This window comes from Mustela lutreola, chromosome 1 (genome assembly GCF_030435805.1).
Source record: "Mustela lutreola isolate mMusLut2 chromosome 1, mMusLut2.pri, whole genome shotgun sequence".
NCBI classification, from domain to species: domain Eukaryota; kingdom Metazoa; phylum Chordata; class Mammalia; order Carnivora; family Mustelidae; genus Mustela; species Mustela lutreola.
The window spans coordinates 119,942,488-119,957,526 of NC_081290.1; the positions used below are offsets into that span (position 1 = coordinate 119,942,488).

The 15,039-nt window shown below is 37.6% G+C and overlaps 1 protein-coding gene across 2 annotated transcripts; it reads right to left on the minus strand.

Annotated features, from left to right (window-relative positions):
• Positions 1 to 5,773: 5,773 nt before the first annotated feature.
• On the minus strand, positions 5,774 to 12,531 carry DMP1 (dentin matrix acidic phosphoprotein 1). Of its 2 annotated transcripts, none has more exons than XM_059154998.1 (5): positions 12,472 to 12,531; positions 11,962 to 12,009; positions 9,580 to 9,612; positions 9,342 to 9,389; positions 5,774 to 7,491 (listed from the first exon to the last, which is right to left on the minus strand). In XM_059154998.1, exons 1-5 carry the CDS (start codon positions 12,529 to 12,531, stop codon positions 6,127 to 6,129), a joined length of 1,554 nt encoding a protein of 517 aa, XP_059010981.1. In that variant the 3' UTR covers positions 5,774 to 6,126. The 2 variants fall into 2 exon arrangements, with proteins under 2 accessions (XP_059010981.1, XP_059010989.1); XM_059155006.1 differs by having other exon boundaries at positions 11,962 to 12,005; positions 12,468 to 12,531.
• Between the last annotated feature and the right edge of the window lie 2,508 nt (positions 12,532 to 15,039).

The following is a 15,039-nucleotide window of genomic DNA, read 5'->3' on the forward strand; positions in this document are numbered from 1 at the left end:
TCCTAAAATTTGTATGGAACCATGAAAGATCCTGAATAACCAAAGCAGCCTTGAGAAATGCATCCTGTGCATCACGCATCCTGATTTCAAACTACATTACAAAGCTATAGCAATCAAAACAGTATGGTATAGGCATAAAAAATAGACACATAGTGAAACAGAATAGAGAGCCTGGAAATAAACCCAGGTATAGATGGTCAGTTAATTTATGACAGAAAATCTAAAATATATAGTGGGGAAAGGAGAGTCTGTTCAAATAATGGTGTTGGGAAACTAGACAGCCACGTGCAAAAGAATGAAAGTAGGCTACTATGTTATACCGTACACAAAATTAACTCAAAATGAATTAAAGACTTGAAGGTAGAACCTAATACCATAAATCTCCTAAAAAAAAAAAAAAAAATCCGAGTAAGCTCCTTCACATGGTCTTCACATGGTTCTTGACAATGAGCTTTTTAATCTGGCTCCAAAAGCAAAGCCAACAAAAGCAAAAATAAACAGGTGGGACTACATCAAACTAAAAAAGTTCCTGCACAGCAAAGGAAACCAACAAGAAAATGAAAAGGCAACTTAATGGGAGAAAATATTTCCAAGTGATATTTTTAGTAAGGGTTAAGATCTAAAATACATAAAGAACCCTTCAACTGAATATCAAAAATAATTTGATTAATGGGCAGAGGATCTGAACAGATACTCTTGCCAAGGAAGACATACAAATGGCCAGCAGTCACATGAAAACACAAATCGAAACCACAGTGAGATATCATCTCATATCAGTTAGAATGGCTGTAATCAATAAGATAAGAAATTACAAATGTCAACAAGAATATGGGAAAAGGCAACCATCATACACTGCTTGTGGAAATGTGAATTAGTATAGCCACTATGGAAAACAGTATAGAGTTTCTTCAAAAAATTAAAAATATAACTGCCATATCATCCAGAAATTCCACTTCTGGTTATTTGTTTGAAGAAAATTAAAACCCTAACACAAAAAGATATATGCAACCCTATGCTCATCACAGCATTATTGATATTAGCTATGGTTTTGAAACAAGTCTCCATCAATGGATTCGTGGATTAAGAAAATATGGTGTGTGTATATCTACAATAGAATACTGTTTAGACATAAAGAAAAGAATGAAATCTTTCCATTTGCAACAACATAGATGGACCTAGAGGATTAAGTTAAATGAAGTAAATCAGGAAGGGCAAGACAAATACTATATGATTCTACCTATATGTGAACTCTAAACAAAATAAAACAAAATGCATAGATACAGAGAATAGAATGGTGGTTACCAGATTGGGGTGGATTTGTGGAGTGGGCAAAATAGGTAAAGGGGTTCCCCTTTCTCCGCATCCCTGATATGAGGAAGTGGTGATGCAACATGGGGGCTTAAGTGGGTAGGAGAAGAATCAATGGAACAAGATGGGATTGGGAGGGAGACAAACCATAAGTGACTCTTAATCTTACAAAACAAACTGAGGGTTGCTGGGGGGAGGGGGTTTGGGAGAAGGGGGTGGGATTATGAACATTGGGGAGGGTATGTGCTTTGGTGAGTACTGTGAAGTGTGTAAACCTGGTGATTCACAGACCTGTACCCCTGGGGATAAAAATATATGTTTATAAAAAATAAAAAATTTTAAAAAAATAGGTAAAGGGGGTCAAGAGGTACAGACTTTTTGTTTTAAAACAAATAAATCCTGTGATGTAATAAATAGCAAGGTGACTAGTCAGTAGTATTATAGTGCTCATTTGAAAGTTACCAAATTTGGGGCACCTGGGTGGCTCAGTGGGTTAAGTCTCTGCCTTCGGCTCAGGTCATGATCTCAGAGTCCTGGGATCAAGTCCCACATCGGGCTCTCTGCTTGGCAGGGAGCCTGCTTCCTCCTCTCTCTCTGCCTGCCTCTCTGACTACTTGTGATCTCTCTCTCTCTGTGTCAAATAAATAAATAAAATCTTTAAAAAAAAAAAAAAAAAAGAAAGTTACCAAATTTTCGGTGGCCTGTCATTGAACAGAAATGGAATCAGACTGTGCTAATTCTTGGATTATGAGTAGGGTGCTTAACTTAGCTTTTCTGTGTTTCATTTGCTAATCTTTATTTGTTATATGTTTTTAAAGAGGGTATAGAATTTATAATACCTATGTCAAAAGGTGTTTATGATATGTATATCGTATATGAAAACCTGGCTCCAGAAAGGTACTCATTAACAGTGAAGGCTGTTCTCCTTAATCTGGCATTCAGAAACCTCCACGTATAACTTCCTCTTTCTCTTCTTCTCTTCCCAGATTATTTTTTTTATCATACATTAACATGCCATAAATAATTTTGCACATTTACTTCTCTGTTCCCTTTGCTTGGAGTTGCTTCTCGCCTGTTTTTTATTCACTTCCCAAGGTTTACATTAGATGTCCTATTACCTCTTCAGCTCTCCAAACAGGTTAAGCACTCCCTCCCATGTACACCCATGGAAATTTAATGACAGCCCTATAACTGCTCTAACTGTCTATCACCATGCATACACTTTTGTCTCTGCCATAGATTATGAGCTTTTTAAAGGCAGAAATCAGGTCTCATTCATCATTCTATAGATCATAAGATGTGTTCCATAAATGTTTGAATGAGTCAGTGGGTAAATGGGGAAGATTAGAAACCATCAATTTGTATTTATTTTGGAGTCACAGAGAGTGCCCACATCATATCAGGAACTAGGAGCAGTAAATTAAGATTGTAGTTTAGGAACTAAATTTTTAGATCTACATAAATACACAAAATCATCTGGAGAAGACATAATGGCTCCAGGCCAACAGGACTCCACAGAAACCAACTCAACTGTACCAATAATTTATGTAAAGGAACAATGGGCCATTTAAAGAAGAGTGGGTTAACCCTAGTAATCTTAGAAAATCAGGATCACTGTGGCAAGACTTGATGATGGCTCTTTGGAGTACTTTTCAGGAAGGAGTCAGCTTTCTAGAATTTGAGTCCCAACTGTAACATTTTTCATGGAACACCATAGATAGATCATCTTATTTTAGCCCAGTGCTATTAAGCATGCATGCCACATAGCTCTCATTTGTGTTCTCATTTGTGTTCATCTCACAGCCTTTAATTCTTATTCTCCCCATTATAAATTAAAAATTGATTTCTGATTGTGATTTGGCTACTCAAGTGGAATCATCCATTATAGACTTCAGTGAGGTACTCCATGAGAAAATTTATACACCTTCAAAGCTAACGCCCCTGTCCAGTCAGCTTTCTTTTGGACAATATTTTTATACCTTTGATTATAAAATAGACCAGTGTCCATACGTAGTACGTAAAATGAGTGATGAGAACTTAAAACTCTCCCACATCTGCCTAAGATGATTTCTAACACCAACATAGATACAGTTCTTATCATTATTCTTCTTCAAAAAGTCCTGTTAGTTAACTTGGTAAAAGGATTATATGACCTGGGAGCACTGCTAAACTTAATACCTAAGTTTATGAGTCTGAGTTGATTAGGCATTTTGTCCTCAAGTCACAAAGACTGACTCATTTTGTCTCAAGAAAGGTGAATGTATTGTAAGGGTACAAGTGGCACTTAAAAGGAAGGAGCATTATAGGAATCCAAGAAGGCCTAGAGGACAATAGGAGAGTCAAGATCCAAGCATGAGAGCAAGAGAATTCTGATTTTGCCTCTTCACATTGAGAGCTCAATAGCTTTCAGTTTTGTGCTTCACTATTAACGGACTCTCTCTAATGGCTATTTCTGGCTCTCTGTTTTTGTTTTGAGTACTTGTTGACATCTGTCTTCATAAATATTCAAAAATTCACAGAGGGAAATTCATATTAGACCTCAAGCCACTGTCATTTATGTTCAGGCAGAGCCTTTGCAAAATGTCTCATCTGAGGCTGCTGTCCAGTCTATAGGCAAGTCCCCTGGGTTTAGGTTCTCATCAGAACAATCTCCTGTGGTGAGACCGGGCAGTTGAATGGTTGGAACCTGATCAACTATGCCTCAGGCACCCAGGAGGTCCAAACATGGGACAGTTCTCCTTATAAGAAGCTGTGGGTTGGCAGGAACTTACAGGTTAATAAAGTCAGTAATTTAATCCATTCAGACAAAGAACGCAAATGTAAGCGTATGGATGGGCTACATCAGAATCTCCTGGGATCCTTCTAAAAATAGAGAATTCTAGGTTTCACTTTAGACCTACTAAATTAAAATCTCAGTAGTAGGAGTAGGAGTAGGATGAGAGAATTAATTAGAGGTAGAATTAATCCTAGAAGTAGGATTAGAGAATAGACATTTATTCTCCAAGTGACAACAGCTCTAACATATTGATGGAATGGAATTATGGGAAGGATGGGAAAGCTCAGGCTGAAAGAAAGTCTTTATTTGGGGCATCTGGGTGGCTCAGTTGGTTGTGTCTGACTCTTGATTTCAGTTCAGGTCATAATCTCAAGTTTGTGATACAGAGCCCTACGCTGGGGTCTGCACTGGGCATGGGGCAAGCTTGGGATTCTCTCTCTCCCTCTACTCCTTCCCCATCTCACATATATACACATACATACACGCACACTCTCTCAAAAAATGGAATGAATGAATGAATGAATGAATAAAAGTCTTCCTGATTATCTTAATAAATTTGTAGGGGAATTTTGATGTACTCTAATGGAATTGTGGCTAAAAACACAAAGTAAAAGTGCCAAGGTACAATAGTTTCTTACAAAGAATTTAAAAATGTAAAGAATATGTTTCCCTGTAGATTCCAGAGTTTATACAAATGAGAGTCTAAGAGACCAGAAGGAACTAATGTTAAACTCAACCACCATGAACTTTTGAGATTGCCTTAAGCAATGTTGAGAGCTTGCTTCATTTTCTTTTTTCCTTATATATAACAGGTATATTTGGTAAAATATCATGATGTATAAAGTAATTTTTTCAAAATGCTACCTAATTTATAAAATTTTCATGAAATAATTTAAGAAAATCTTTTATTTTAATGGAAGAAAGGAAACGATCCTTTAATACTTTAAAGGGAGAGTTATTTAATACAGATATTCCCTAATAATATTACTATAAAAATAAGTACATACTACTTATAGATATTATTAGCTTTATTATAAAATATATTTTATGTTGAGGTAACATTTCAAAGGATATTTGGCAAAAATCAATTGAATTCTATATACACAATTTCATTATGTGCAATATATGTAAAGGACAATTTTTCTAGCATTGCACATAGACTGATTTTAGAAAAAAATAAAGCTAAAACTTCTCTATTTAAAGAGGGATTTCTTTCTACTACTCTCCCCCACCCAGTCTTCCATATTGTATCACCAGTGTGGGTGAGTCAGTGTTCATGGGAATTCCAAAAAAAGCATCAAAAAGGGTAAATAAGTTGAAAACAATGTTTCCTTTATCCAGAATACCTCACTGTGCTGTAATTTGAAAGTGCTTTCAAAAACTAAATATTTAATCATATAGGATTCACTATTGTTTATCCCAGGAATGAATAGAATTCTCTTGTCTTCCACAAACAAATCTTATGCAGAGCTCCAGCACTAGTCTTTTCTGCTGTGAAGACCTCCCTGATTTTCCAAGGCAAAGTTGGTTCCATCTTCTGTGCTTCCATATATTTTGTTCATACTTCTTACAGTACTTAACACACTGCATTGTAATAATTCTTGTTTCCCCCATATGTATCCCTGTTTAGCTTTTTTAAGTTTATTCATCCCTCTATAAGCTCCTCAGGAGCAAGAAACAAGCCTTAAGCTTCTTTATATCCCAGCACCTAGCACAGTGCCTGGTACATAATAGAACCTCAGTAACTGTTATGTTAATGAGTTAGTAACTATTTCAGTTGTGAAGCTATAATGTATATCTTTCCTTGCTTCCAGTCTCATTGAGTGTGTTCTGGTGTCACCTGAGAGTATTTAAACCCTACAAAAGTTGGTGACACCCTAGAACATTTAGGTGACACCCTACAACATTTCCTTTCAGAAAGAAATGACCTCTGGTTGTCCTTCTGATTAAAAAAATATCAATAAATTATAGTTATAATGATTTCCCTATTCTCCAACTCCCAAGACCCCTATAGGTGAGAGCCACTTCTTGGAGAGTTGACACTAGTAGCCGTCTTGGCAGTCATTGTCATCTTGATCCCCAATGGGTTTGTTGTGATAAGTATCAACTGTTAATTTTCTGCTTTCTATCTCAGTGTTTTTTGACTGGCCATCTTCCTCACTGCTTGATTTGCTCTCAGTAGAGTTGCTGTCTTCTTTTGATTTGCTGCTGTCCTGAGAATCACTGGCATCATCTTCCTCAGACTGGCTGTCTTGCTCAGACTGGCTTTCTTCACTCTGGCTCTCTGCTGAGGCACTGTGAGACTGGCTTTCCTGGCTAGAACTGTTCTCCTCATTAGAGGACTCTGGGCTTTCCTCTGAGTCTTTGAGGCTTTCATTGGATTCACTGTCCGCTTGCTCCTCTGTGGGTTCACTTTCTGAACTGGAGGGTTTATTCAAGCTGTTCTCTTCACTGGAATCACTATCTTCCTGATCTTCTGAGTAACTGGTGGTATTATCTGGGTTGTCACCCCTGGACTCACTCACTACTTCTTCCTGAGATTCACTACTGCTTTCCTGAGATGGCAGATCATCCTCTTGACTAGACTCACTACTGGGGTCTTGTACATCTTGACTGTCTTCTTGGGACTGATTTTCCTCACTCTCTTCAAGAGATTCACTCTCGCTGTTTTCCCTGGATTGACTGAGACCAGCTTCTTTCGAGTTGGTGTTTTCTGTTGAGTCACTCTGGATTTCTTCCATTGTGTTGCTATCATCAAATTCATCTATATCATCTTCCTCAGAAATGCGGGACTTTCTGAAAATTCTCCTCCTGGAATATTCTACTGATTGGCTATCACCTGAATCCTGAGTGCTTGCTTGTTCATCACTGTTTCCTTTTGATTCTTCTGATTTGACACTAGCACTGTTCATTCTGGAGTTACTTCTATCACTCCTGATAATGTCTGGATCATCATTCTGGATTTCTTCATCACCAAACTCGGAGCCATCCCCATGGCTACTATCCCCTTCACTGTCACCTCCCACCCAGTGCTCCTCACTCTCACTCTCTCGAGCAGAGTCACCTCTCTCAGACCTGCTGTTCACCTCATCCTCATTGTCAAGGTCCCTGCTCTCACTGGTGGTATCTTGGCCACTGTCTTCCCCTTGCAGGGCACTGTCTTCCCTAGATTGTGTGGTGTCAGCTGAGTCCTCATTACTTTTGAGTCTGGAGTTTCCTCCTTGTCTCTCTTCAGGTCCTGGGCCATTGTCAGCATCACCAAAAGTGTCATCACCACTGTCATCTTCATCATCATCGGCTCCTTCTTTTCCTCCATTCCTAGAAAGGCCACCAGCTGGTCTATGTGTATATTGATGATCATCAAAGCCCTCCTCTGATTCAGCGCTGTCACTGGGGTCTTCATTTTCCTGGAGTTTGGGGTTAACAAACATGGTCAGTACTCCAGGAGCTGATATAGAGGGTGTTACCTAGGCTCTTCCTACTTTCTTCTTTTGTCCCTCCTTGTAAACCATGGTCAGTTTTACTGCTCAATAACATGTCTACTAAAGGTTAAAGAGGAAAGAAGAGGAGTTGAAACTCAAGCCATTCCATTTTATATAGGCACAATTCACTCACTGCTACAGAAACTTTCTTAAAAAGCTCTATAGAAATCACATTCATGAAACTCAAATCATATTGTAAGTCTGATTCCTAGAAGAAATTCTCAGAGAATTTTTTGTTTTTGATACATTAAAGAGATGTTTGAAACACCCTTCAAATTTTTTGGCTTAAAACACTTTTCAAAATTATTGGGTGACTTTAAAATGACCCATATTTTTTTCTAACCAACTCTGGGTGGGTGGCAGGGGGGCAGCAGGGGGAATGTACTAGGGCAGTAGAATGAAACTTTTAACCAAAATGAAAGTAAAATGTTATGGTAAGATATACATCTCACCCATGCTATATTTATACTTCATTCACACAGGCAGAGGGTTGCCTGTAGAAGGCTTAGCTAGAAGAGTGCAACTAGTGGGACCACTAGGGAGTCTTAGTTCTAAGTGTGAACTCAGATTATCCCCATAAGTCAAACAATTGGAAGCTCTATACAGATAAAGAAGGATAGTGGGTCTTCATTCATTATGCTTTGGAAAAATCTGCTCTCTTTACCATATCCCATAGCAGAGCATTCTTGCTGACTTTGTTTTTATTTTTCCACTTGTCCCTACGGATCAATGTCTGATTTTGCAGTTAGGAGTACAGAATGATGACATCTCTTCCCATTGTTAGAGTTCACACTGGTATGCTGGACTAAGCATCTTTTTAGCTCCCCATTCCTCAATAGGTACATACTGCGCCCTTCTCAAGCAAATACTATTACTCTTATTTGAGAGTTCAGAGAATATTGAGGCAATAAATCATAACATCTCCAGACAACATCCCCAATTATGTGTTTATAAATTTCTAGAATGTTCCTCAGACCATCTTTAGTAATAGTGGTAAACTAATAATTCATCTTCCAACTAGTTGAGTATAAAATACAACATGGACCAAAGCCTCAAGGAGAAACCTGGTTCCTGGAATCTCTGGAACCCCATAGGTTTGAGTTTGGTCAAATGGTAGGACAACCAAGAAAGTAATGACATTTAGTCTTAAAAAAATAAAGAGTGCACACGTAAGAGGGAAAAAGCCAGTTTTTTCTTAAAGGGTTATAATTACAAGTTAAGTCAGCTTTTCTCATTACCGGGGTCACCACTGAGACTGTTTTAAAGACAAATCATTACCAAAGAAGCTGTTTCAGTTAAGTTTCTTCAGGGCCTTCCTGTTCTCTCCTCCAATAAGATCCTTGACATGGAGGAGCTGTCTAGGCCCAGCAGGTACTTGATGTTAACCAGAAAGCTTTCTCTGCCTGATCTGAACTGCTCCAATTATAAAAGCAACATTTTTAAAGTGATAAATGAGCTATTACTTGTCTAACATAGTTTAGGACCATTTGTGCATGTGTGTGTGTGTGTGTGTGTGTGTGTGTTCTTTTTAATTAGAGGACATCTGGGGCCACAGTGTCTACAGTCTGGCCCCAGCGATAAATACGGAATGAACATTATGTCCACATCTGAATTCTCCCACTCATTTTTCTCTTCTTACTTTATGGGATGATTTAGCTAGCATAACTAATGGTTAGAAAATATTACATTTAGAATAGTTGCAGGTAATTTAATCTAACATCATTTCCTTCAATTCCTAAGTAGCCTGAAAAGTTAGGAAAGGTCTGTTTAATTACCTGTTCCTCTGAGCTAACTTTACTTTCTTCTGATGACTCACTGCTCTCCTAAAAGAAAAAGAAAAAGTTGTTTATTTTCCTTTTAGTAATTTCCAAGGAAAAAAACATATGATACATATAAATTGCTTGCAGTTTGCATTTACTGCTGTCCAAATGGCTTAAGGTGATAAGAAGAGTATTAAAGTAAATTTACTCTATGAGATGTTTATGGAAAAAAAAAAATGAATGAGATAGTTACCAAAGGTGGTGTTGGTGTCTGAGCCAACTGTCCCTGTAAAAACAGGAAGGAAAACAAATTACTCCTTTACAGATGGATCATGTCTCACGGATATTTAAAATAATTTTAGTTGAGGGGCGCCTGGGTGGATCAGTGGGTTAAGCCACTGCCTTCAACTCAGGTCATGGTCTCAGGGTCCTGGGATCGAGCCTTGCATCGGGCTCTCTGCTCCACGGGGAGCCTGCTTCCCCCTCTCTCTCTGCCTGCCTCTCTGCCTACTTGTGATCTCTGACAGTCAAATAAATAAATAAAATCTTTAAAAATAAATAAAATAAAATAATTTTAGTTGATTTTTTTCATTTCTTGATATATAGTTTACATTTACATGAGTAATAATGGCATTTTATGGTGAAATGGCTAAAAAGAGAATATGATATGGCCTGATGGCCTAGAAAGTTCTTGTGAGCTAAAAGACCTAGAAGATTTTTGTGTTTCTGATACTTCACTTAGAGAAAAATATACTTTCTTTGGAGGTGGTTGTTTGCACAACCTAGATAAAATGTAACATAGCGGGGAAAAAAAACCAGCATTGAAACTTAGAACCCAGATTTAAGTCTCAATTAGCTTCTTGGCTTTTGGTTATAGCCCTGAAAACCACTGTCTTGGTTTTAGTGCTGAAATTCACATGTTCCAGGAAGCCCCTAAGTCCTGGGTAAACTGTGATGTTTGGTCACTCTGTGTGTATCTGGGCAATTCAATTCACCTTTTCAATGTCAATTTTTTGTTCATAAATTAAGAATATTAGCAACCACTGTGCATACTCCACAGAGTTGTTATGAGGAAGAAATTGGAAGCATCAATATGATATAAACTAAAGAAATAATCCATTTTGAGAATATCACTTTATAAAATTCAGTGATAGATAAAACTGAATTGAGAAAGCCATTAAACCTTTCTTGAATTACATAAGATCACACATACACAAAAACTAAGTCTGAAACTTAATTAGGCATAGTTCTGATGTATTTCACTTTTTTTGATCTTATAAGAACTCTTAAGATTGCCTGAGCCACCTCTTGTGCCTTCTCTGCATCTCCACTCCCCTTTCCCCTTAAGCACAGCAGGATCCCCAAATTCCTTGTGGTTCAAAGCTGCTGAGCCATGGGTGTGAAGGCCTGAGGTGCACAGAAAAGCAGGGAGGAGCTGCTATCAGCATGGTTTTAACACTCCTCTCAGCATGCTAAGCAGGAGTATCTCCCCAGAGGAAGGAGCTATAATCACTTGGAATCTTTGCCCGTGACCCCACAGGCAGGCACAATGCTAGATTCTCAGAAGTAACTATCGGTTACCATTTAGAATTAAAGGATAGAAGGGAGCAAGACATTGGTATTTTTCTAATGCCAAAGCTAAACGTGAGAACCTAACACGTTTGTGGTACTCTTAGAGTCTTTGGTTGAATGAGAGAGAGGATCTACTATAGTGGCTGCTTTTCACTTAACCAGCCAAAGGACATCTCTGATGAAAGTTCATGAGAAATCCTGCAATGCCAATTCCATTCTCAGGCAGGGGCAGAGCCCCCATCCCAAGCCTCTGACATGATGTGGCAACCACTAATAATGTTGTGCCCAAGCTCCATTATATGCAAAAGCCAGCAGGTAACAAGGTCATGAACAGAATACTCTGACTTAGCATAAGATTTCAAGCCTTACTTGTAGTTTCAGTCTTGAGAACCTGTTGCTCTCCTAGACTTGGCCCCTTCCTGAAAGGGTTATGATACCCTAATAGAGAATGTGGATTCTGGAGCCAGAGTGACCTAGGTTTAAAGTCTGGCTCTAACACTTAATAACCATGTAACTGAGACCAAACTAGGTTACTCTCTGTGTCTCAGTGTTCTCTTGTGAAGCACATAGAAGAGCCTAGCAATGGTTCTTGAGTTCTTGAGAATTAGTAACTGTTAGGTTATTCAGAGTTAATACTCAATCAACATTAGCTATTACTCCAGAGACTGTAGTATTCTCTCATTGTCCGTCTTTTCTCACTTTCTAAGACTTGACCTCCTGCCTGCCCGACATCTCCTGGTAAAACAGATTTCTAGTCCTAATCCTTTAAGAGCAGTTTGGTTCACTGTCATCCATTCCCTTCCACTACCGTGGACATCCATTATGAAAATAAAGCTAAAGGAAAAAAGTACCTCCTCACTGAATTATACTACCAAGTTGAAGTTGAAACATTATATGAACTAAATTTTTTCACATGAACTAGAAATTATAGCTCTTACTACCTATACCTTAGGTTATTAAGGTGTTCCTTAAAGCATTAACAGTTTCAACATCTGTGGCGGAACCAATATATTTAATAATATATTAAATTAATAATATTTTTAAAAACCTTATTTCTACTCACCTTCCATTCTTCAGAGCTCTCAGATTCAGTATTTTGATACCTGGCTACCTAGAAAATTTAGTGCACATGGTTAACACAGAAACTTTTCCAAGGCAGTAGCTTTTAACACTTTGCATATGTAGGAAGTAATAGTCAAATTTTGTATGAATCAGAATCAGCTGGACGCCTTTTAAACCACAGATTGCCCCATCCTTAGAGAGTCTGGCTCAGTAGATCTAAAGTAGGATCCAAGAACTTTCATTTCTAACAAAATCCTAGTTGATGCTGATGCTATTGGTTGGGGGACAGCACTTTGAGAACCACTGATGATGAAGAAAAATGAGAATCATAGCTATATGACTCAACAGAATAAGGACTAACTCAGATAATATTTTAAAGAAAACAGCTTCCTAAGAAACTACTATTTTCATCTGACTGGAAGATATACAGCCACCTTGCTTATAGCCAATGAACATTGTGGAATTTTAGGTGTAAAAGGTTTATTTCATATATCCCTACGCTGATACTTACTGGGATTGGAAGAGCACAGGACAATCCCCAAAGTAACATAAGCAGGATACTGGTCTTCATAGCTGGGTGTGACACCTCTACCTGTGGTGAAGGACAGAAGATGTTTTCTCTATGCTAAAGAAATATAGAAGTTTTAATTTTTTAACAGTTTTTTCCTATTAAAAAACACAACTTGTCCAAATGTCTGTCAGCTGATGAAAAAATAAAAGGTACTGTATTCACACAATGGAATATTATTCAGCCATAAAAAGGAATGAAGTACTGATACATGCTACAGAGTAGAGGAACCTTGAAAACATTATACTGAGGGAAAGACCAGACACAAAAGACCACATACTATATGATTCCATTTATATAAATTGTCCAAAATAGGCAAATCTATAGAGACAGAAAGTAGGTTGGTGTTTGCCCAAGGCTGGAAGAGATGGGAGTTTGAGACAGTTAAGGAGTGAATTTTGGAGGTAAGGAAAGTTTTCCAAATTTGATTTCAGTGAAGGTTGCACAATTCTGTGCAATGGCTAAAAATTATTGAACTGTATACTTCAAGTGTGTAAAGTATATATTGAATTATATCTCAATAAACAGGTTAAAAAGAAACCTTACTTCTAAGAGAGAAATTGAAAATATTTCAATGGAGAGGTCTATAAATACTTCTCCTCTAACCCATAAAATTTGATAAATAGAAGAACAAGTAAAGAAAGAGGAATAGAGAGATTTCTGACCAATCACTTTTATGATAATTATGCACCTTAGTATGGTACATCAACTTGTCAAATATACACATAACATGAAATTTAGGGATACCATTGATGGATCATCTAACTTGTCTACACACACACACACACACACACACACACACACACAAATTGCTTCTCAGTCACATTTATAACTTCATAATAATATTTAGACAAAATAGGTTGGTTTTGCCCTTTTTTCCTTGACCTGAAGAAGTGTACTTGGCAGCCTTCATATTACAACTCCAGAAAGCTCTTAATATCTGCTATGCTACAACAGAAACATAGATTGTGCTAAATTCTCTAAAATGTCACTCATGTTACTGAAGGATCTCAGGAAGTTGAGAGAGGTTTGGAATATTCTTGTGAATCACGCTGAGTGAAACATATAAAATCAAACTGTATTTTCCTGGATGGTGGCTTCATTCCACACTTCAAGAGCTGGTGATTTGGGGAAACAGCCTGTTCTAGATCTAAAAATAGGTGTACTACATGCTAATACAAAAAGTTACTGAAATGACTTAAAGGGAAAATAATTTGCCCTGCACTTGTGAGCCCTGTGGCTGCCCTAACCAATTTGTCAGATGGACTGCCAGGCATTTTGTCAAAAATCCTGCAAGTTTATTTCAGACTTCACTTTTGTTTTTAAGGTCCTGCAAATAATTTTAACCTCTGATCTAGAAAATAAGAATACATTGCTCACTAATGTCTGAATATGCTGAATAGCACCTGTAACACGTCTCCAGAAATCATTTAATTTGTTTTTAAATTTATTCAAGAAAATAGAAATCCTAAGAAGACTGAGAACATTCCTCATTTCTACTTTCATACAGCTCAAATAGCCCAATAGATATTCTCATTTTATGTATGAATGTTATCCCACTTCAACATAGTTATTCTTCATTTGTATTACTTTCTTTATTCTGATTCAGTGTCGTTCATATTAGTCCTTATATTTTGATATTTTTGTTTCTTTTTCAAATCTTCTGCCAATATTAATAGAAAAAACACAAAAATGTTCAACTGCATCTAAAAAAGCCTGATTTTAAAAGATATTACTTCTGAAAGAAGCCAGAATATCTTATATCCCCAAATATGCCTCTTTGACATAAAAATTATTTTTTATGAGAAACAGCATTCGTAAGAAAGATCCTGTGATCCTTTTTCTTCCTAAAAGCAGGAAACTCCCATGTGAAAGGTGGCTTCCCTGTACCCAGAGGGAAGATGTACTCATCCTCAGAGAAGAGAGCTCAGGGCTGAGAGAAGTCTGTACAAACGAACCTTGTTAAACTAATCCTATCTTCCCAGTCACTTCCCTACAATTTACTGCCCCAGCCCAAGCGCTTTTGTCTTGTCAGTTCATCACATAAGTATTGTTTCGTTATCTAAAAGTTAGAAAAGTGGGACGCCTGGGTGGCTCAGTCAGTTATGTGTCTGCCTTCAGCTTAGGTCATTATCTCAAGGTCCTGGATAGAGTCCAGCATCTGGCTCTTTGCTCAGTGGGGAGCCTGCTTCGCCCTCTGCCAGCAGTTCTCCCTGCTTCTCTCTCTCTCTCTCTCTTTCTCACTCTCTCTGACAAATAAATAGAAATCTTTTAAAAATAAAAATAAAAAGGTAAAAAAAAGGTTAAAAAAATAAAAGGTAGAAAAGCTTTCTGCTCTGGTCACTTCTTCAGGTCTTCATTCTCTTATGAAAGCTACCATATACATGTAGAAATTTCAAAAAAACTTACGTGCTTTTCTCCTATTAATCTCACTTAGGTCAGTTTAAGTCTTAGCCCAGTGAAGACCCTACGAGAGTAGAGGAAAATTTTTCCTCTTCTCTATTTCCCCTT